General features: G+C 37.5%; 1 protein-coding gene across 2 annotated transcripts; it reads right to left on the bottom strand.

The window, feature by feature from the left end:
- Positions 1-467: 467 nt before the first annotated feature.
- LOC18444401 (UBX domain-containing protein) lies at positions 468-19,298 on the bottom strand. 2 transcript variants are annotated; one of them, XR_002282658.2, is made up of 5 exons: positions 18,185-19,298; positions 9,633-9,803; positions 9,311-9,514; positions 1,687-2,022; positions 468-664 (listed from the first exon to the last, which is right to left on the bottom strand). XR_002282658.2 is itself a non-coding variant. In XM_006854574.4 (4 exons), exons 1-4 carry the CDS (start codon positions 19,007-19,009, stop codon positions 1,789-1,791), a joined length of 1,434 nt encoding a protein of 477 aa, XP_006854636.1. In that variant the 5' UTR covers positions 19,010-19,298; the 3' UTR covers positions 1,294-1,788. The 2 variants fall into 2 exon arrangements, 1 of the variants encoding a protein (XP_006854636.1); XM_006854574.4 differs by lacking the exon at positions 468-664 and having other exon boundaries at positions 1,294-2,022.
- Between the last annotated feature and the right edge of the window lie 4,093 nt (positions 19,299-23,391).

The raw sequence follows: 23,391 nt of genomic DNA, 5'->3' as shown, positions 1-23,391 counted from the left end.
AAACTGTTAATTGTTTTCCAAAAGGGTTATTAGCATTGACAAGAATAGAAACTGAGACAAGTAGCTGAAACTGTTAATTGTTTTCCGAAAAGGTTATTAGCATTGGCAATAGAAACTGAGACGAATAGCTGAGTCACGAGTAATGCTACCATCTTGACCTCAACCCCATTTCTAATTTTTTTCCAACCCCATTTTTAACTTTTTTTTTTTTTCCAATTCGTAATTTTTTCTTTCCCGGAGTTGTGAAACTGCATAAAATATGGCCAACAAAGCATTTGCCTTCACGCAACTACTTTCTGATCAGAATTAGCCCCCAAAAAAAAACTACAAATTACTTGTTGGCAGGGTGATTACCTATCAGAAGTGAAAGACCCATCACGAATTTGCTTTTACAAAAAAAGCGTCAGTTTTTTTTGTTTGAGAAAAGAAAAAAGGCGTCGATTATAGTTACCTAATAATTACACCTATTTTTATGAAACTGAATAATTACACTTATTGAAGAAGGTGATTACAAAGTAGCAACGTTTTAAACCAATACAATCCCAGCCAATATCACTGGTTAACTGGAAGGGCTCCAGAAATACATTTCTAGAAAGGGAACGTGTTATATGCGTCGGGGAATGCATCTCCACACTTGCATCTCCCAAGGAACAAGCTACCCACCCTGCATGGAAATGATCACTCCTCAAAAAGTAAAATCTTCGGCTTGAATCAAAAACATCATTTTTAATTTTTAAAATTATTATTTTTTACCTATGAATGATCTCCATGTTAGGGATTACATATTTCCTAAAAATTAGGGTCAAAATCTATTCCAAAAATAGATTATTAAAGGAGGTCGCCTTTCTACATATAAAATGAAATATCATGTGAATGGCTAAATATCCAATAAGTAAAAAATATGAAATTATATACTATTAAATCATTTATTTTTGATACAAAGAGGTCACAATCATTTTTACTTATTGGATGTAAAATCTAATAGATAAAAATATATAATAATATTAAAATTTTTTTGTTTTGAACTTTGTATCAATATAATGATATATCCTCAACCGCCCAATTTCAAATCTAACGGTCAATAATGTTTGTGACGATCTTGTATCAAATGTAAATGATCTCATTCTATACAGTTCTAGAAAATATACCTCCCAATAGTTGAAAAAAAAAAAAACCCAATAATAAGGACTGACAACAACGAATGAAACAATCGCACAAAAAAAGGCATTAAACATAGACAGAAGCAAGATAAGTTAATCCATGTCTCCTTGATCCAGACGAAAACTACAAGGCTATTCAGAAGACAGTTTCATTAAAAAAAAATATACTTGAAACAAATTTCAGCTCTCTTATTTACTAGCATTCGATGAAAGTCGTCTTGATCTGGATTGGTGCAATACATTCCCACCCATACCAGCATTTCCATTTGATCCACTAGAAATGATATTAGCCCTGACTAAGAAATTGAAATATGGACCTTCTATCTGATCCCAGCATTAAATAAGTGCTATGAAAATGGCTTCGTGGTGCACACTTTTTTAGAAACCCATTTCGGTACATTAAAAATAGACAAGGCCCTTGAAGACCAAGGACGAGAAAGTAAAGTTGCAGGATAAAATAGACCAAAGCGAGAAGATGACTAATGCAGATTAAGGCATTGAATTCATGTTGATCCATACAACTCACCTCGGGCTCAAACTTGTGGCTTCTACCTTAGTCGCTGCTAATTTTTCTCATATGAATGAGAATGAGATGATCTGCGTGCTTAAATTTGGTAGGTCCGGAACTTTAGGAGTCCTCAACCTGAACATACAAACTAACCTGTGGGTGCAAACCTGCCACTTTCAATGACAAGTCAAACTTATCTGGACCATACACAACCCTGGGGAAATTTGTAACCAGGCTGTATTTCTCGGCATTTAAGCAGTTCAATGAATCAACATAGTCATAAAGAGAGTGGATTGTTGCAGAGCTATGGAACCTCCGCTCTTTGCGCTCTCCAGTTGGGAACCGTACAAGAACCTGGGAGTGAGCATTGAAATTTGCATCAATTATCAGTTTTTCTACGAGCTTAATCTCGAAGGTGAATCAAAACAGAAAGATGAACAATAGCAATCAATACCTCAAAGAGCATATAGAGCATACTATTTCCCAGCACTGATACGAACAGCATTTAGATATTCAAGGCACAATTTCACTCCTTTGATGTGTGTGTATGTGTGTGTGTGTGTGTGAGAGAGAGAGAGAGAGAGAGAGAGAGAGAGAACTAGGTCTAGACATTTTGGTCCCTTCTTTTCCCAATCTTTATTTTGAAAAAACCAAATCACCCTGATCATATTAATTTCTCACCATGCAAACTTTCACAACCAACCTTTAGATATCACGTGAGATGCTGACTATAATCTCCTCGTCTTCTTTAAAGATGAACATGGAAAACCTGAATCTTTTCAAGAAAGGACTTTTTTTTCTTTTCTGATAATTAAAAAGGACCATTCTTTTGTATTTGAAAAACGAATGCGGTCTCTAAATGAAGTGATTCAGAAATCTCTACAAAATTAAAATATGAGAGGTTACACAATTGCAAGGTCCTTGACAACCAAGCATGCAATTACTTCAACCCCTCGTTATGGATGGAAATCCCTAACTTAATTATTGGCAGAAAGAAAGGTACTCGAAGGGCCGAGGTGCATGATGAAGAATATGGCATGACTGATTCAGCAGAAGGGGCAAGAATACATGTGGAGTTGAAACCAATTTGAATTGTCTATTACAGAATTTAATTGACCTCTCCAGTAAATTCATCCTTCTCAACGTAAAATAACAAGCCTCTTGTTGCATCAGGAATGGGAGTAGGCTAAAGGGTGCAAACTGAGGTAGAAGAATGCGGAGCAGTCAGGAGTTGGTATTTTGCAATCTATGTTGAACTTGAACTTTGGGCTTAACTGACAGGTGTAACCAAACCATAAGGGGATTCGGGACCAAAGATGGAAGAGATCTAGGTGACGCAGGGGGTTGGGATTAAAATGCATCCCCTGTATATTATCCAGAAATCATGTAAGTCCCCCTGAACCTTGAAGAAACTCCAAAATAATAGGAGAATATGATATGTGGGTATGACCTTTTTCTCTTTCTCAGAGTTTTTGGTTATTTTTAAAAAAGGCGAACTCTCAATGTTGTTTAAATATTATGGGAGCTTAGCAGCGGATTTCTTTGTCCTTTGTTCTACAACTATCTCCCATAGAGTAGGTATTCATATATTTTACGACCCCATACAAATATTTCTCCCATTCTCCAAATGATCGTCACCTATATATAATCAACAGTATTATTAACTCACAGTTGATATTCTCTTGAAATAAAATGACAGTTGACATTAAACAGGAAAACAAATAAATAATCAGAGCATGAAGATGTGGGAGGGATATATATTTAGGTGATAATAGCCACTTGTCGCATCCAAGGATTGTCTAGAGGGTCCACACTCTGCTCCAGGTCTTAGCTGTTGGATGGTTGGCATGCCATGGTGTATTGACGATTGATCGCCTTCGGAGGAGAGATGCAGATTCCGTATTTTATGTTGAGCTGAGGAGGAAATAGCAAGCCTCCTTATTCATTATAGGTATACCATGACCATATATAGACCTATTTTCTGTCATGCGGTACCAATTTCAGCTTCTGTGGATGACCTTATGGTGATGTGTCTAAGGGAATCCCACCTAGGTCCAGGTGCTTTGGTAATAAGCATTACAGCCATTATTTGGTGCATTTGAATTGAACGGAATTATCGTATTTCCTAGGATCAAAAGGGTGCACTAGTTGGTCCTTCGGGAGATAATTAGGAATGTGGAGACTTTCTGGGTGTTGCTTCTACCAGACTTCGAGGTTTCAAGGCACTTCATCAAGGATTGGAAGATTTCACCTTATCAGGTCCACCCTTGCTTCAATCTAGGGCAGTTTGGATTGCTCTGGTGGAGGGTCATATGAAGCTAAGTTTTGATGGATATTCATGAGGTAACCTGGGAGTAGCAGGTGAGTGGAATTCATAGATATTAAGGTAGGAAGCTTAAAAGACATCTGGGCCCACTGGGAACACGTGATTCTACATAAGCAGAGGCCCGTGCAATTGTAAGTCTGCAAATCAGTCACTTAGACGTCAATTAGTAGTAAGAAAGTAATATCATGATATCATAAGATGGGCCAGAAAAGCGTCCTCTATTCCATAACGGTTGGCTATGATATTTGTGAGATCTTCAACATTCATAACACTCGTAATGTGACGTGCACATTCTTTGGGGAGCTAAACCAAGAGGCAGATACTCTTGCCAATGGAGTTATTCAAGAATCACTCTATGTTGACGCAAGTTCAATTTTGTAATCCTAAGATGTTGTCGTGATATCTCTTGGCCTTTGTTTTATGCTATTGATTTTCTTTATAATTTTATTTTAATAATAAAATTTATTGCTATAAAGAATAGTATTAATCATCCCTCCTTCAAATACTTTTTTTTGGTATAATACCTTCCTCAAATACTTATTTTTTGAAAAGATCATCCTTCTCTCAAATTAATATATGAACAATTTTGATGTAGATGTACAAGATTATCTTCCTTTCAGTTGGATATTTTATGTATTTATTTTCGAAGTGTTAAAATTATTTTTTACGAGATAAAATTATCTTAAATGTTCAAAATTTCTATATTTGACCTCCCAATTGCGCCACCTAGTCTTACGTCGATTTGACTCAGTGATTGACCAAGTCAGGATCTAGGTTTGGGGTTGTGAAATATGGTTGAGATGCACAAGGAACCATTCCCACACAACCACCTGAGATCCTAACATACAAGTATGGCCATGCAAAGCTTTGCCACGAATACCTCTTTGATCCCCAACGACTGCTGTCAATGGCAAGTAGACACCTTGCTTTTTTGTACCGCGTGTTAGAACTCCAATACATGCCATTGATTAGACCACAGTTGTTGGAAACGCCTAGGAACCTGAATCGTTTAGGAACCGGAATCACAGCCAGTTAGAAGATTCCTGTTTTAGGAATCATTGTCCGTACAATAGGAATCGCTAGGAATGAGATTCCTAGTTTTTGAGAATCGTGTTTCAACTGAAATAGATCTAAGTTTCATCCACATATGGAATCGAGATTCCCATCCCCCTAGAATCGACACTCCAGAAGTAAAGATTCATTAATATACGGAATCGAGTTTCCGACATCTATGGAATCGAGTTTTTGACATATGTGGAACTGAGATATGTTGCTGTTTCGAATCGTGATTCTAACATATTTGGAATCAAGTTTTTGAAGTATATGGATAAGGGGTCCATGCCAGTTTGAGATCGAGATTTATAATAATATCGACTATGGAATGTGTTTGATGACCCCTACCAGAAATCGAGATTTCATTTTTATGGAGAAGGGAGCCACAAGCACATCTTGAACCTCATCAACTTTAGAACCTATATTGGATGTCTCTTATTAGAAGGTTTCCCAAATTTTAAAGTGATTGTGTTGACTATTGAACTTAAAGTCATTATATACAAAAGACAAGTATTTCTAAATTGTGATTTTGACTTCATTATTATAAAAACAAAATAGGATTATGTCTACGCCATGGTTTTACTTTTAATTGTATGCGTTGTATTTATCAGCTATATTTTAAATTTAAAGGCCATCCAGGGTGACACAAGTAAAATAATGAAATCCTGCTACCGCTAGAAGCATTCGAAAGAAGATTTCTACTCGAATTGATGTGGAATCAAAATTTAATCCTCACTATCCAGATTCGATATATTTGGGAACGGCTACCCACAATTAATAGGTCCAAGTTTCTAAATATGTGTTGGATCGAGATTCCGAAATTCAGCAATCGAGTTTCCTTGGTTCTGATAAATGGTTTCTAAAGATGTGTTGAATCGAGATTTTGAAATTAAGGAATCAAATTTCCCTGGTTCCAAAAAATGGTTTCTAAAGATGTGTCGAATCGAGATTCCGAAATTAAAGAATCGAGTTTTCTTGATTCCGAAAAACGGTTTCCGTGGAGATTTCTTAACGGAAACGTGGAATTGGGTTTCAAAACCGGAAACGTGAGGTCGGGGAACAGATTCCGGTAACTATGGATCAGACATATGGAACATACATGTTTCCATGTCAAGGCTCTAAACAAAACATCTCAACGGACATGTAAGAAGTGTTGTTCAGTTAAAAACAAATGCAATGACGGCACAAAATCCAAGGTAGCAAAGAGATGGCATGAAAAAGTGGACCGTGAAATGAATACAAATGAAAATATGAAGCCTAGAGGAACTTTAAGATCGGCATGGGTCCCCAGGCGGATTTCCTAGTAAAAGTGGAGTACTTTTTGGTTCCAATTAGATTAGGATTTGTTTGTATAGTTTCTCCAATAGATTCTCAAAATTGATAATAGTTTCTTTTCTAATTATTTCCTAGTTGTAATGGGTTTAAAGTTAGTGTCCCAAGGAACTAAAGAAGTTCTCTCGGGACACTAAAGAAGTTCTTTCCTATAAGGACTAGAACCCTTTTCATTGTCTTCTAGTTTGATGGGGAAGCTTTTTTTTATTGTTTTATAATTCGACTATGGAAGATTAGGATTTGGAAACCACTATAAGTAGATGCACAGGCCATTGGCCAAGCAATCAATTCTTGAGAAATAGAACTTAAGTTTTCAATTGTGATGAAACACCACCTTTGGATGAGAGATTTTTATTTTATTTTATTTTTTTTAATTCTTTGGTTGAGAAATTCTTTAAACTCTTTTTGTAGAGAGGGTGATTCTACAAATCTAGTTTACGATTAAGGAGATCTCCCCAACAAGCTAAGCCTTCAGTGGCACATCCCCAACTAAGATCCTCAATAACCAAATTTGTCACCCATTCAAATCCTTCCATAAACCCTAGCCAAACTTCTCCAAACCCTACATAAATAAACTGGTTCACAAGCTACCCTAATGCCTCCATAACCTTCAAACTTAAGTTTAAACCCTAGATTTGCCCCTAGTCCTAAGTCCTAATAACCCAAAATCTTTCTCATCATCCTCCTACCTTCCTAGACCTCCTAGATTCCAGCATCTTTAACACTAAACCTGAAACCTACCTAGACCTCGTCCAACCCAACCAAACCCTTCTCTATGACCTTTTACGTGGTTCTACTTCAAATAGACCTCATTATCCAAATCTCAATTCAGAAATCTTCATAAGGCCCAAAACCTGCCATCCCAATTTTCATAGGAACCTAAATCCTTTTAGGACTCTTAATCCAAACCTATTCAGAACTCCTAGTCATCCCCAAAATCTTTCTTTCTACACCAGCCTCGTGTGCCATACGTTAGGAATCAAACCCCTTAGTCCTACATCATGTGAGCCGTGAGATAAAATGGCTAATCTAAAGCAAGGTTTCTCTCTCTAACTCTCACATCATCATCATTATCATCCGAACCTTTTCCCAACTATTTGGGGTCGGCTACATGAATCCTAGTCCGTTCTATCAAGGGCCATTACCCTCAATGAGGCCATAAGTCCTCGTATCTCTTCTTATTACTTCCAACCGTATCCTTCCAGCCTATCCCTTTCCCTTTTTGAGCCTTTCACTTGAAGCAACTCGCACCTCCTGATAGGTGCTAGTACATGGTCAGCACTACACATGGTCAGCCCGCCTCAGTCTACTTTCTCTCCTCTTATCACCTATTGGAGCCACACCTAAGTTCTCTCGAATGTATTCATTTCAAATTCTATTTCCACTTGTCTTGCCACTCATCCATCTCAACATCCTCATCTCAACTACCTATAGGTATGCCGTTTCTTGACCGCCCAATATTCCGCCCCATAAAGTAAAGCTAATGTCATAGCTGTCCTAAAGAAGTTTCCATTCAGCTTCATTGATATGCGACGGTCACATAAAACTCCGGTGCACATCTCCACTTCGTCCACCCAGCTCTAATTACACGTGCGACATCTTCCTCAATCTCTCAATATTCCTGGATTATCGACCCAAAAGATATCAAAAGTATACTCTTTTTGGTATTTCTTGGTTGTCAATTTTAACTACTACTTCTAACACCTAAAGTGACAATTATTATATAGTTTGCACAATTATATCAATAGGTTGTCTAAGAAACTCTATGTTCAAAAAGAAAAGTAAAAAACTACTTATGTGGCATATTTTTTAAACTTTGTTACGACAAAATTTCAGATTATGTTTTTATTTTTCTATTTTCGCATATCTTTTCATTACATTAAAGTTTTCTATAATATTTATCTATACATAATACAGAGTTTCTATATAAATACTTGCATAGACATGTAAAGCTGTATTGGCTTTTTGGCCCAAATTATTGGGATACCTTAGACACGTTCACCCATGGCAGGGTTCACCCACAGAAAGAGCTTTATGTTTCACTCACAGGAAAACAACTAAGATATTATCATTGGGAAAACCCATTCCGTGAATATGTAAATATTGAAGAAGACTCAACAATCATGAGAAAACAACCTGGTAATAACATGAGTAGAAGTTAAAATGTCGAATGGCTCCTTCCTGTCACTATAAACCACATGGAAAACCACGTCGGTTAGGGCATGCATAGATGCATATCATATGCCAATACAATTGGTAAATGATAGCGGCAAGACTTTTTATGCAAATTATTGATACTCCTGGAGATAAATAATCATAGCCACAAAAACCAAACACATGGTGGCACCAAAGATGAAGTTTAACAATGAGAAGTTGACAAGGACACATGACTGGGGTACCAAAATGTTGGATTGGCAGTCAATCTCTATATGGGACAGGGAAAGCAGTTGGAGATACAACTGCTTTTCACATCTAAAACTACTTAATCCTAACAGATCCTGTTAATTATTCTATATTTAATCAATCCAGATGATAATGAACAATATACTGACAGTAAATGTTTTCGAGCGGATGCAGTTGCGTGTCCGACAAAAATGGACAGCGTAAGATGCACCGACACTGAGATGGTGACAGTGCATCTTCTGCTGCCTGTTTCAATTGGACGGCACAAAAGGCTACAGCTACATGCAAATGCAGACCTGCTGGATCCCCGTTCTATACTGAACTGGCTCCTACCAATTAAAACTGAAAACATATAAAACATCCATGAAATTCAGCAAGAAAAGGGATTCCAGATGACTCTGGAAGACATGGATCAATAAGAAGTTGGGCATTCAATGTTAACAGTTGTAAACTTCTATAGAAATACAATGTTAACAGTTCTCAAAAAAAAGAAAAGAAGTTGGGCATTCAAAGAAAGCAGTAGTTTACTTCTGTCACATCTGGTCCTTTTTCAGGTTCAGCACCCAATGACAACGCTTTCTCCTGACGCCTTCTTTCCAGAGCAGCTTCTTTCTCAGCAGTCTCTCGGGCTGCCTTGGCCAAGGCCTCTTCTTCTTCCTTCTTCTTTCTCTCAGCTTCAGCAGCCTCTCTTTCCAATCTTTCTTGCTCTTCTTTTCTTTGGCGCTCCCTAGCCTGAGGTTCAAGAAGATATCAACATCATACACAGCAATAAAAATTATGGTTGTAAAATAATATACGTGAAGAGAGGAGAGAGAGAGAAACAAAAAATAGTTAAAAAGACACAGCATACTTGGTCAGCTTCAAGTGCTGCACGATATGCAGCATCCTGCTCTTCCCTCAAACGTCTGTCGTGTCTCCTTTCTTCTTCCTCAATCCTAGCGGCAACAAGCACTGTGCCACTCTCTTCAACTACTTTCTGAAGAATGGGAATAAACACCTCTATGGATTTTGGTCCCTCAATCTGCATAGCCAACACACATTAAAAGAAATCTATCATCTGAAAAAACAGAATAACAGGGTATCTGCATAGGTGAAATAATTGGACTATTGGACACTGGTGCGGTTACTCTCTCCTCGACATGGATGGCAAATGATAAGTCATTTGATCTTGACAACTTGATATCACTCTAAGATACATATGCTTCCAGACTAACAGTGAATGCAGAAATATCCTTCTGTTTCTTTTTTTCTTTTGCTTCCTTGGAAACATTAGAAATGTCCATTTTTTTATTAGTAAGGTTTTGTTATTGGTGTGAGTGTCGAAACTGATACTTTTGATCATTATATGTACAAATTAATGCCAGTCCCCACGCTTCAAGCTGCATTTCATCCTGAATTTTCCACATCCAAGAGTGGAAATGTTGCTTACATAGAAAGTGCTCCCATGGACATTGCACAAAAATTGTTGTCACAATCAATTGCACAACCATAAGCTTTACTTTCCATTTTTAATCAGTATCCTTAACATATGCAAGGGCCAAGAAGTAACTAAAAGAGACTATTTTCGATATATGGGGCCATAAGAATGGAGAGATTGAAGAAGATGTCGCACATAAAATTAGTAGGGCGGGTAAAGTGGAGATGTACTTCTAGAGTTTTATGTGATCACCACATATCAATGAAACTGAAGGGCAAGTTTTATGGCTGTAAGACCAGCCATGTTTTATGCATCGGAATGTTAGGTGGTCAATAAGTAACATATCTATAATGAGTGTAGTTGAGATGGATGCGTGGCAAGATAAGAAAGAATAAAATTCGGAATGAATACATCCGAGGGAACTTAAGGTAGTTCCACTTGGCAACAAGAGGCGCGAAAGTGATTTAGGTGGGCTGGCCATGTATAGTGTCGACCTAGAACAACACCAGTGAGAAGGGGCAATTTGGTCTAAGTGGAAGGCTCTAAAAGGTAAGTACATGGATAGTAAGAAGAGATATGGTGACTTGTGTTCTAATTGAGGAGATGGCCCTTGATAGAGTGGAATGGTGGAACAGGATTCGTGTAGCCAACGCCAAATAGTTGGGATAATGCTTAGATGATGATGATGATAATCCTTAACATATGCATTATTGCAGCTGTCTTACCCAAACATTGATACGAATGTCCATTTCTCACACATACCTTTCAGATATGCTGCCTAAAAATTAAGACATTAGACAAGTCCACGCATAAATTAAATCAAAATAAAAGTAAAAGAAACTACTGATATGTCAAAAAAAAGCATGCCCACTATGCTCTCATGGAAGCAAATTGTACATTTGCTCCCTCGGCCCCATCCATCATTCGTTGAAATGAATGGTGGATTGAGCTTTGATTCAAAAACAATAAAACCAATACTACCAATTACCTCATTGTAAATAAAAATTTAGGGAAAGTATACCTATACAACTGCGAACACCATACACCAACACTCCTTTCCTTCTCTCTCTCTCTCTCTCTCTCTCTCTCTCACTCTCTCTCTCTCTCTCTCTCTCTCACACACACACACACACACACACACCACACACACCACACACCCCACCCACAACACCACTTATGCCCTCTCTTCTCTTCATCATTCCCCACAACCTTCCTCCCATCTTAGCTCAACCTTATTTCTACTGTCTCTTACAAATCCTGTAACTCAACAAAGGGAGCTCTCAAATGCCACTCAAAAACCAAGAACCCCTCTGGTTCATAGGCAGAGACTTCTCCATGTAGCTAAACACTGAAACCCACTTTTTTATGCATAGTAGGAAGAGAAATGAGATAGAGAGAAATTTACAATCATATATATCATTACTGAAGAATTTATTATTAAAGAAGTTGAGTACGAATTTACAGCTTCAAGTGTCGTTCTATATCAAGGGCAAACTCAATAAGGGGCTGATTACAATGCCTAGGTTACAGCATTCCACCTTCAACCAAAATGACCAAGGTAGAGCTTACCACCTTCAACCAAAAAACAATACAAGTACTTAGCAATCATGGAGTTCCATGAAACCAAACTTTTTAGCTTTTCACTGGCAATTTATCAAAAACGTGGTGAGGACACTATAACCCACCGATTAAAAAAACATACACTTGTACAATCATTACTTGCTTAACCAAATGGGCCTTGTTCACCTTCTCTAAGAGCCATTAGAGACGAGCAAAAGTCTTGAGCACCATTGTGAAGTCAAAAAGTCTTTTGGTGTGATTCAAACTTAAGGAAGCCAATATTTTGGCTTGATTCAAACCTCATAGAAAAGAGCAAGCCTTTAGCACTATGTGAGCTATACTCCATCTTTTCAAATATGACAAATAAGAGTTGAGACTCCCTGTTACTATTAAAGGAAATTGGACCTACGGCAGAAGGGTTGGGCAAGGAAGCAAGAAAAGCAAAAAGCCATGAGGCAAAAATCCAACCCCATTGACTTGATATGCACAGCAAAATATGAATACAATGAGCTAAAGCAAAATTTTTGGTTCATAACACTGAATCCCTACGAGAAAATCTCCTTATGCAGATAACCTAACGGAGAAGCTGACTCTCACATATAAGTCTCATGTCTAAGGCAGCGACCCTACTGTATGGGGGCTTGGAGATGGATCCAAGGTAGAGAGAGAGAGAGAGAGAGGCAAAAAATAAGGCAATGAGCCTATTGCACGAAGCGTTAGAGATGGATCCAAGGTTGAGATATAGAGAGAACGAGATGAAAAAGGGTTTATGTCTTCAAAGAGATGAAGATGGATTCAAAGTAGATAGACAAGGAGAGGAGAGCCTAGATGGAAACAAAGAAGAGATGAAGAGCAAAGAGAGAGAAAGAGGGATGATAGAGGAAGAGACAGATTAAGTGGTGAGATAGAGAGAGACAGGCATCGAAGCATAAAGAAGGAGATACACTAGGTGCACATGTACAGACCTACAACTGCACACCTTTATAATAAACATGCAGATTAAGTGGTGAGATAGAGAGAGATATAGATAGATAAAGAGAGAGGAAAGGCGGTGGGAGAGGCTGAGGCATCAAAGAATAAAGAAGGAGATACAAGAGGTGCAAATGTACCTACAACTGCACAACTTTATAATAAAGAGAGAGGAAAGGCGGTGGGAGAGGCTGAGGCATCAAAGAATACAGAAGGAGATACACTAGGTGCAAATGTACCTACAACTGCACAACTTTATAATAAAGGTGAACCAGCTACTCCGGTTCCTCTTTTTGAATGTCACCTATCCAACGATGGATATAATGAGTGGTAGATAAGGCCGAGAGAGCATATCCAAAATCTGCTCCTGCGAGAGCAATAAATCTTTTTGTATTTAAAAAATAAAGGAAAAATAAAAATGCAACACAAACTGAATTATGTACTATAGTAATATCATTATGATTTTAATCCATGATCAATTGTGTGTGTGTGTGTGTGTGTGTGTGTGTGTGTATAAACATATATAATATACGAGGAAACTTGGGTGTGGGCTTCAATAGGCGATAAAATGAGGATGAGTAGACTTAGGTGGGCTAGCCATGTGCAACGTAAGCCTACCGCAACACCAGTTAGGAGGTGCTATTTGGTTCAAGTGAAAGACTCTAAAGGGACAAGGGGAAGACTAAAAAAAACATGGATCGAAGTAGTGAGAAAACATATGGTGACTTTTAGTCTTACTAAAGGTATGACCCTTGACAGAGAAGAATGGAAGAACATGATTCATGTAGCGGACCCAAATCATTGGGATAAGGCCTAGATAATGATGATGATGATGATGATGATGATGATGATGATGATGAAGTATATATATATATATATATATATATATATATATATATATATATATATATATATATATATATATATATATATATATATATATATTGTAATATGTACCAAAAAATACTGTTCCAAAAAAACATCAGGCATTATTTATTACACTATGTTACCGAGACATCTTGATTTGGGTAACATTTCACGTTTTCACATGGAGAAGCATGCCGATACTTTCAAAACATATCACACTCTTTGCTTGAACAGATTTATAGTGTACTGAATAAATGCGTATGATAGAATAGACACTCAATGACTAGCAAAAACCAAAAAATACAAATAATGTTGACAAACCAAAATATAATGTATATATTACCTATGGGGTGGTCTAAGAAGGTTAAGGGCCTTAAACTTTTCCTTAACCTGTCCCAAGCCTGGGAAAAGGAGGTGGGTTGTGTTATGTAGGCAGCCAATGTAAAAATTTGCCAAAACTTTTCATGAATCCTGAATCTACATTATCTGCTTATGCTAGCCCGTTCCCCATAAGTGACGTGCTGTACCGGAAGCTAGACACAGTGAGAAATGAGCAAGGGTTAGCTAGGGCATTTTCCAAAAGCGACAAGCCGCAACGCCACCTAGGTGCGGTGAAAAATAGGTAAGGGTTCCCGTGACATTCTGGACAAGTGCAGGTAAAGAAGCTAGTCCAAGAGAATAGGATTCACCTAGTCACATGGAATGTAGGAACACTTACAAGGTAAAGAGTGGATTTCGTGGATATAATAAGACGAAGGAGAATAAACATAGCTTGTCTACAGGAAACTAAATGGAAGGAAAAAAAACTAAGGAAATAGATGAGTATAAACTTTGCTATAGATGCAAGTATAATAATAGAAATGGCGCAAGTACAATAGAAGGCAAAGTTTTAAAAGATACAATAATTAATTTCAAGAGAGTAGGTGATAGACTTCTAGTAATTAAATTTGAATTAGGAAAAGAGATAATTAACGTAAATAGTACTTATTCACCACAAGTAGGACTAGAGGATATTATTAAAAGACAATTATGGGAGGACATGGATGGATTAGTTCAAGACATACCAAATAGAGAGAAGACCTTTTTAGGAGGGGACTTAAATGGTCACACAGGGAAGGACAGTAGAGGATTTGAACGGATACATAGGGGATATGGGTTTGGTGAAAGAAATGAGATGGGTGAGGCTATTTTAGATTTTTTTATGGCCTAGGACCTAGCAATAGTAAACACTTACTTTACAAAGTGAGAGGAATATTTAATAACTTATAAAAGTGGATCACATAAACGCTAAATAGATCTATTCATAGTTAAGAAGGTAGATCGATCATCATGTAAAGAGGGAGAGTTTGACTACATAGCATAGGCTCGGAGTTATGGATGTCTGCATAAAGAGATGGAAGACAAGGGGTGAAATTAATAAGTGTCCAAGAACTAGGTTTTAAAATTTTAAAAATGATAAGATAGACTTATTTAAGGATAAATTAGTTGAAGAAAGACAATAGAACACTGACTACGATATCGATGTTAGGTGAAATGAGATTGCTGACTGTATTAAAAAAGTTTTAAGAGAAACTAGAGGACAAAGAAATACTGATAAATAGTAAGGCTAAACTTAACGCACATAATAATCTATACAGTAAATTGGGAACTAGAAAAAGTGAAAAGATGTCTTCAAATTAGTAAAAATGAGAGAAAAAAAAAGAATCTAGACCATATTAAATGCATTAAGAGTGATGATCAAAGGGTCTTGGTGAGGGATGAAGAGGTCAATGAAAAGTGGAGAGCTTATTTTCAGAAATTATTAAAATGACTAATACAATGGGAACACAGCGGCAGAAGGAACCATTGGCAAAAATGAGGACGGAGGTCATATATATATTCATAGAATTACGATATTGGAAGTGAAAGAAGCTTTGAAGAGGATGCAAATAGGAAAGGCTTAAGGACTAGGTGTATCCTGATAAAGGTTTGTAAGTGCATGGGGACATCGGCATTGACTGGCTGACCAAGTTATTCAACAAGGTGTTGAGAACAAAGAAAATGCTAGACGAATGGAGGAAAAGTACTGTGTACCTATTTACAAGAACAAAGGAGACATACAAATTTTTGCGAACTATCAAGGGATCAAACTTATGAACCACACTATGCAGCAGAGTACCTCAAGATTTAATTTGGTGGGTGTTGGATAATAAAAGAGTCTCCAAAGACTATATCGACTTGGTGAGAGATATGTACAAGGGAGCGTTGACTAGTGTGCGAACTAGTGGAAAGACGAGTGAGATTTCGATAACAATAAGTTTATATCATGGGTCAACATTGAGCCGGATGACTTAACTAAGCACCTACAAGATGACATACCGTGGTGTATGTTGTTCACAGATGGTATAGTTTTAATTAATGAGACCTGAAGCAACATCAACACAAAGAACTTTGGAAGGATACACTAGATCCTAAAGGTTTTAAAATTGGACACAGTTTGTATGAGTCCATGTAAAAATGAGTCACCTCTTACAAATCTATTTTTGAGATGGATTTTTAGACCTAATTTTTAAAGACATGTAATCTCTAACATGGAGAGCATGCATATGAAAAAAATAAAGAAATTTTGAAAATTAAAAATAATAATTCTATTAAGAAAACATTTGGACTGTTAGTTGCAATTGTTTTTAGATGGACCGCCTATTTGCATCCATCTTTAAGATGGATTCTTTATACCTCGGGGACCGCAAATGTAGAAATGCGATCCCCACCGCATGAAACAAATTTCTTTTAAAATTAACCGGACTAAGGCATAGTAATGGAATGCAAGTTTAGTAATAATAGCAGTAGAGGTGCGGAAGTAATTAACATTGATGGCCAAGAAATACGAAAAAAGAACACACTTTCGATATCTTGGGTCGATAATCTAAGAAAATAATGAGATGGACGAAGACGTCACGCATAGAATTAAAATTGGGTAGACAAAGTGGAGATGTGCAACCGGAGTTTTATGTAATCGCCGCATACCAATAAAGTTAAAGGGAAAACTCTATAGGAAAATTGTGAGACTAGCTTTGCTTTATGCGGTAGAATGTTGGGCGGTCAGGAAACAACATACCCATTGGATGAATGTAGTTGAGATGAAGATGCTAAGATGGATGAGTGGCAAGACAAGAAGGGATAGAATTTGAAATGAATACATTGAGAGAACTTAGGTGTAGCTCCAATAGGCGATAAGATGAGAGACATAGAGTATGACACATGTAGGAGGTATGAATCGGTTCAAGTGGAAGGCTAAAAAAGGGTAAGGGGTAAGCCCAAAAGGATATGGTTGGAAGTAGCGAGAAAAGATACGAGGGTTTATGACCTCACTGAGGATATGACCCTTGATAGAGTAAAATGGCGTACTAGAATTCGTGTAGCCGACCCCAAATAGTTGAGAAAAGGCTATGATGATAATGATGATGATATTACCTATGGGGCCCAAGTCACCTATCATGACTAGTTTACTCATATAGAATAGCTATCCTCGCATTTATGGGGGGTGGTAAATTGGAACATGGGGCTGCAAGCCTTAGTAAGCTATAATATTATATTTATTATTATAACGGAAGTTAACCCTTTCCATTTCAATGTAAATGATACACTATAGTTTTGTATAATATATAATTCAAAAGTCAAGATAAACAATCAATATTCAGATTAATGTCATAACTAAAGTATGATATTATTTATTGCAGGTAATTCTCTTTATGATAGTTTTATGTTCTATCTTTATAAGGTGTTTTACAATGTATCAACGATTTTTATTTGTTTACTAAATTATTAATATTATCTATTTTTAATTTACTTGGGCAAACATGCCTACTTGTGCCTTAATTTTCAGGCAACATATATGAAACTTATACAAGTGTCAGAAACATACACCTGTGTCCTTGTCTGCATAACATACACTCAGTAAATTTCAGAATAATAGCTAGTCATACTTACCAAGGTTTAGACCAAAGCTACATTTTCAACACCAGTAATCCTTAAAATTATGAAATCTTTGCCGTATATTATGTAATAAGCATAAAGAACCATCCTCAGATTTCAGATTATCTGTGTAAACCACCATTCTAGATCTCTCTTTTATCAAAAAGTCACAGTGCCACGCTAAATTTACGATTCTCTTCATGAGAAGTCTTCTAGCTACGGTTATCTGCCAATTCAATAAGGAACTCATACCATAACTCAATATCGTGCTATTTCAATATAGAAGCAAAGGAATATTAAAAGCAAATGAATAATACCTTGCATATTATTACATTTACCCAGACGAAAAGAAGAACTAGAGAACACCATACCACCAAAAAATTTCATTCAGTACTCAAGCCATTGCATAATTTGACTCAAATATCATTCCAACACATTGCTATCATTCGAACGCATTGCACATGTAAAAGAACTCTGTAAAGAACATGAAAACACCTTGCAAAACTAACTCCAAAGAAGAAATAAATTCAGATAAAATACCAATTTGAGAAAAATTAGAAAATGATGTCTCAATCAAAATAAAAGCAAAATATAAATCACCACCAAAACCCTTAATTTAGCTCCAACTATAGTACCTGTTGAAGAAGCGCAATCCTCTGATTAGAAGCCGCCATGACCACTGCACAGAATGGAAACTTCGAAGCCCTCAAACTGTTACTCATCTTGAAACCTTCACTTGACCTAACACTCCCACCCCAACAAACAAAATTCTCATTCAAAAACTCTACAACAGGCTGAGCACACAAGGTATCACGGCAAAAAGCTGAAGTATCAGGGTGATCAGGAGAGTGCAAATACACAAACAACAGCTTGAAAGCCTCTCTAGACCTTCCTAATGATTCCATGAACCCAAGAACTGCGAAATTAGGGTGAAATTCCCCATATTCACTCTCAAAACCATCGATGAATGCTCGAGCTTCTACTGCACCAGAAGAAAGAGAAACAAATGAAGAATTCTCCTCACCTCTCTCATTCCCTTGACTCCCCAAAGCCCATCGAAGAGCCCCTATCGAGTACGAGAAAGCCCCGCCTGCTGCCCATAAACCAAACCCAATTGCCCCTGAAATTAATCCTAAACTCCCTCTGATCAGAGAAAATGGAAGCTTTACGACCTTCCATACAATACCAGGAGAATTAGGATATGGAACAAACTCTTCTTCTCCATGATTGGAAACCCTAGTTTCACCCCTGAATCCCAGCTCTGCAAACCCTAATTCTGAGGGCCCGCCATCCAAACCAGAGGAAGTAACAGAGGGCTCAGAGGTAGAAGTAAATGAAGAGACAGCGAGTTCAAGATCCCAGCCATGGGCTTCAAGGATCTCTTGACATAGAGCGAGGTCCTCAACCCCTGTAATCGCTTGGAAATAGGTTACTTTATCGTCAATTCCAGGATCCACCATTTCTGACTGGAATAAAGTACTCGAAAGCTTAATCAGAAACCCTAACCGGGGGACAACAGAACCAGTTCGTAAGGTTCAAAGGAAAGTAGAGAGGAACAGAATGATAAACCCTAAAGTGAAGGATCTCTCCATATACGTGAGAAATAGGGTTACCTTGTTGGCAATCCCACAGACTTGGCTTACTGCTCGAGCGAAAACGAACTGGAGCAAAAAGCGATACTCCTGAAATCAATCCAGACTTTGTAGAGAGAGAGAACTTTTCCTGCAGCTTGAGAGAGATATCCAAAAGGTGCACGATTCTACAGGCGATCGTAATAAAAGCAGCTGTGTTTCTTACCGAAAAAATGCAAAAAGCACGTATAGTACGCTCCCCCGGGATCGTACTGTGCAAATAATCACACTTTTTAGCAATGGTGTACGCATAGAGCGTACAGGCGGCAATGGAACTGGACCGACCCGGGACCCGGCGGGAATACCCGACACTGGTCCGCGTATGGGTCCAATATTTGGACCTACGGGTCGGGTTGGGTCCAAAACCTGGATCCAAATACTATTCGGCCATATTCATTTGGGTGTATTAAGGATCATATAGAATAAGAATCCGTAGTCATCTTTAGCTATTAAAGAGCAAATTAGATGGGTTGAAATTTAAGAGGGGTAATTTTGACCTTGTTACCACTAATATAGGTACATGATGGAAAAAAAAAAATAAAAATAAAATAAAAGAGGCTCATAACGACAATAGCAATGGACCCAACCAAACTCATATAGGTATGGACTTTTAGACCCGATAGGTCGGGATCGAGTTCAAAACCTAGACCCGAATTCCAGGTCCGGCCAGACCGAACCTATTGCCACCCCTAATACAACACTCTCGGGAGATCATACTATGCAAAAGAGTTGGGACAATTTTCTCTAGAAGTTAGGGATGATCAACGCTAGATCCACAATGGATGACGTTTTTATGAGAGCTAGGTTTTATAAAAACAAAATATATTTTCACCTCAAATCCTTGTCAAGAGAACACTTTCGGTAACGAAAATCTCCACGATGGATCTAAAATCAATTTGCGACACTTACAATAAGATTAGAAATTCAAAAAATGGTACAAATCTTGCATATCCATAAAATCATTTTTAGAGGGAAATGGATGGCCTAGATAATTGATTATAATATACATAATTTTTAGAGCTTAAAATGTTAATTTTTTTCACAACCATAATGCTCACACCAAGATGACCAATTTAAAGGTTTTTCATACTTAAACTGTAATATTTTATGATTACAAGGTGATGCTTTACTTATTTTGATTTGATAGGGCTGCAGCCCTATCAAACCATTTTCCTTCTAAAAATACTTCTAAATACAGAGTTTTAAAATTTATGATCCGGATTGGGAATGCCCATCCCGATTGAGACTTGTCCACGAACCAACAAATGAAAAATGCTCTAGATATCTTTTTACACAAGTGTCAAGTAGTGAAACCCCAGCATGCTCTTTATTTTACAAGCGAGCTGTATATGATACTAATTTTTTAGATTTTGTTTTTTAATATTTTCTCAGATAAGTCAATCGCGCCCCATCCGGATTATTGATCTTGCGATCAAACATGGGAACTTACCTATTCATTTTTTCAAACACTCTTTTTCCAATGGAAGCAAGTAACTTACAAAATACAAAATCTAAATGATTGTGCGCCTACTTAGGCTAAAAACAAGACCCCATATTCTAGGATGTAACATCGTTGTGGGGAACAATTTTAGAAAAATTGGAAAAACTACCATTTATGGGGGATCAAAGTCCTTAAAAAATTATTAAGGGTTCTATTTAATTTTCATTTGACTTAGGTATCTTTTCAAAAATGCCCAAATTGCAATATTTGGATGAGGGACCGTCAACAAGTAATGACATTTCAATAATTTTATCCACTTAAGAGGCCCCAAATGACAGTACCCCTGCTTATTTAGGTGGATCAATTTACTAAAATGCCCCATGAATATTCAAAGGGCAATTTAAATATTATGAAACTATTTTTTAAGGAGTTATTTGAGTAAAATGAAAATTTAAAAAGTAAACTCTCTTATGGCAATTGTACTTGAGTAAAATAAAAATTAAAGTGTAACCTCTTTAATGTTAATCGGGACTTTTTTACTTCTTGTAATAATTTGGTCAGGACTTTTGACCTTTAATTGACATTTTTCCAAAAGTAAAAAAAAAGAAATTATCACAAATATACCTTAATCTTTGTCTATTTAGAAAACTAATCCATTTTATACGATATTTTAAGTACCATAAAAACTAACCCATATTATACGGTATTTTAAGTACCATAAAAACTAATCAATGTTATACGACACTCAAAATGTGGTAAACCCTCTTCTCCTGTTCACATTTATCTCTTTCATCTCTCTAATTTTGTTTTTTTTTTATGTTCATCTCTTTTTTCTTTCTAATATTTATCTCTTCTTTCTCTCTATAAATCTTTTCTTCACTAACTCTCTTTCTCTCTCTCTACTTACTTACTTCATCAACTCAACAAACATGATTCTAACGCGATACAAATCTGACTCCGCCTAATTTTCATTCGTAAGGTACGCATAGGTTGTTTTACAAATCTCCTTGGAGAGAGAAAGAGAGTTAGTGAGATAAAGAAGAGTTAATGATAGAAATAAGAGATAAATATTAAAAAGAATTAGAGAAAAAAATAAGAGATAAACATAAAAAGAATTAAAGAGATAAATAGATAAATATAAACATGATGAAAGAGATAAATATAAACAGTAGAAATGAGTTTACAACATTTTGAGTGCCGTATAACATGGGTTAGTTTTTATTGTACTTAAAATACCGTATTACATGGGTTAGTTTTTAGAGAAAGTTACTAAAACCCCCCTAGAATGTACTCTATAGGCATTCTACCCCTACCCCAAACTTTTCTCACTTCTTTTTATAAAAAACCAACTTTTATAACTAAAACCCCCATAATTAAAAAAGTTGTAATTTTTTTGACGAAACTACCCCATCCCGTACCTTCACTTTATGAACGACGGACTCCAATAATACATTCGCCCGACCACGATACTAATTTGCCAAACTCATCACATATGTCAGTCTGATTTACTACAATACTGGATTGCTTATTTAGATAGTGATACGTCGGATTGTAGATAACTAACGCCGGACCCAGACAATGAATTGCCGGACTTCCTACTCCAGTTAACAAACCACCGGAGCGTAGCTCTACAACGCCGGAGTTCTTCTTTAACAGTATCAAAAATGCCAAACCAAGCACACTAAATGGTGGAATGATCGAGAAAACCACTAGATTGATGCTATAAAAAATCGGACCGATGATCTCAGTAAATAATCGTCGGAGTACAATACATAAAAGCCGGACTGTTCGATGATATCGTCGGACTGGTCATAACTAAAGCCGGACTGACCTTTGCTAGAATGAACATCACCGAGCTGCTGCGTGATTGTGACGGGGTGCCATGAATCCAGTAAGATAATCGTCAGACTCTAGCGGTGCCTGTGCCGGAATGCTTAAGAGTTGCCGGACTTCCGCGTGACTTTGCCGGACGGCAATCCATCCACCAAATCGCCGAACTGCCACGGTTAGAGTGTCGGAGTGGCGATGAATCCAGGAAAAATATCACCGGACTACTGCATGATTGTGCCGGTGTGGCAATGAAGCCAATCGCCGGACCCACCCCTACGGCATCCTTGCAAGAGTTTCCATGCTTTGCCGGACTGCTGCGTGACTCTGCTAGAGTGCCATGACTCCAGGAAACGAATCGCCAAATTGCCGCAGTTACAGTGCCGGAGTGCCAATGAAGCCAGTAACGAGACCGCCTGACTGGGGCATGAATGTGCCGGAGTACCAGGAAGCAAATTGTCGGACTGCAATGGTGAGTGTGCCGAAGCCCCCAGAAGCCTAGGAAACAAATCGACGGACCCCTGCGGTGACAGTGTCGGAGTGCCGACAATCTGCCGGACTGACGTGTGACTCTGTTGGAGTGCCATGAGTCCAGGAACCAAATCGCTGGATTGCCATGGTATGTGTGCCGGAGTGCCCATAAGTCCAGGAACCAAATCGCCAGATTGCCATGGTGCATGTGCCGGAGTGCCCATAATTATAGGAATCAAATCACCGGACCGCTATGCATGAATTGCCGGAACGCTCTTCATGGAGTGTTGATGAGTATGCTGGAGCGCCTTCAGGAAGTGCCGGAGTGCTATGAATGGTGGTCCAAACTCTTTGTGTTGGGCAATGAATGATCATCTTTATTAGCAAATCTGTGGTCCAACCTCTTTTTGTTGATCAAATTACTACGACTAATTATTAAGACAATAAATGATTATCAACCATCAAATGAATT

This window comes from Amborella trichopoda, chromosome 11 (assembly GCF_054954075.1).
Source record: "Amborella trichopoda isolate Santa Cruz 75 chromosome 11, AtrichopodaSantaCruz75HAP2 v2.0, whole genome shotgun sequence".
NCBI lineage: Eukaryota > Viridiplantae > Streptophyta > Magnoliopsida > Amborellales > Amborellaceae > Amborella > Amborella trichopoda.
This window is presented reverse-complemented; position numbering and strand designations above follow the sequence as displayed.

Coding starts and splice junctions, on each gene's coding strand:
- LOC18444401 (XM_006854574.4), bottom strand. CDS start 19,009: ATGGTGGATCCTGGAATTGACGATAAAGTAACCTATTTCCAAGCGATT. Junction 9,804..18,184: donor GGATTGCGCTTCTTCAACAG/GTACTATAGTTG, acceptor TTGGCTATGCAG/ATTGAGGGACCAAAATCCAT. Junction 9,515..9,632: donor CAGCACTTGAAGCTGACCAA/GTATGCTGTGTC, acceptor CTTGAACCTCAG/GCTAGGGAGCGCCAAAGAAA.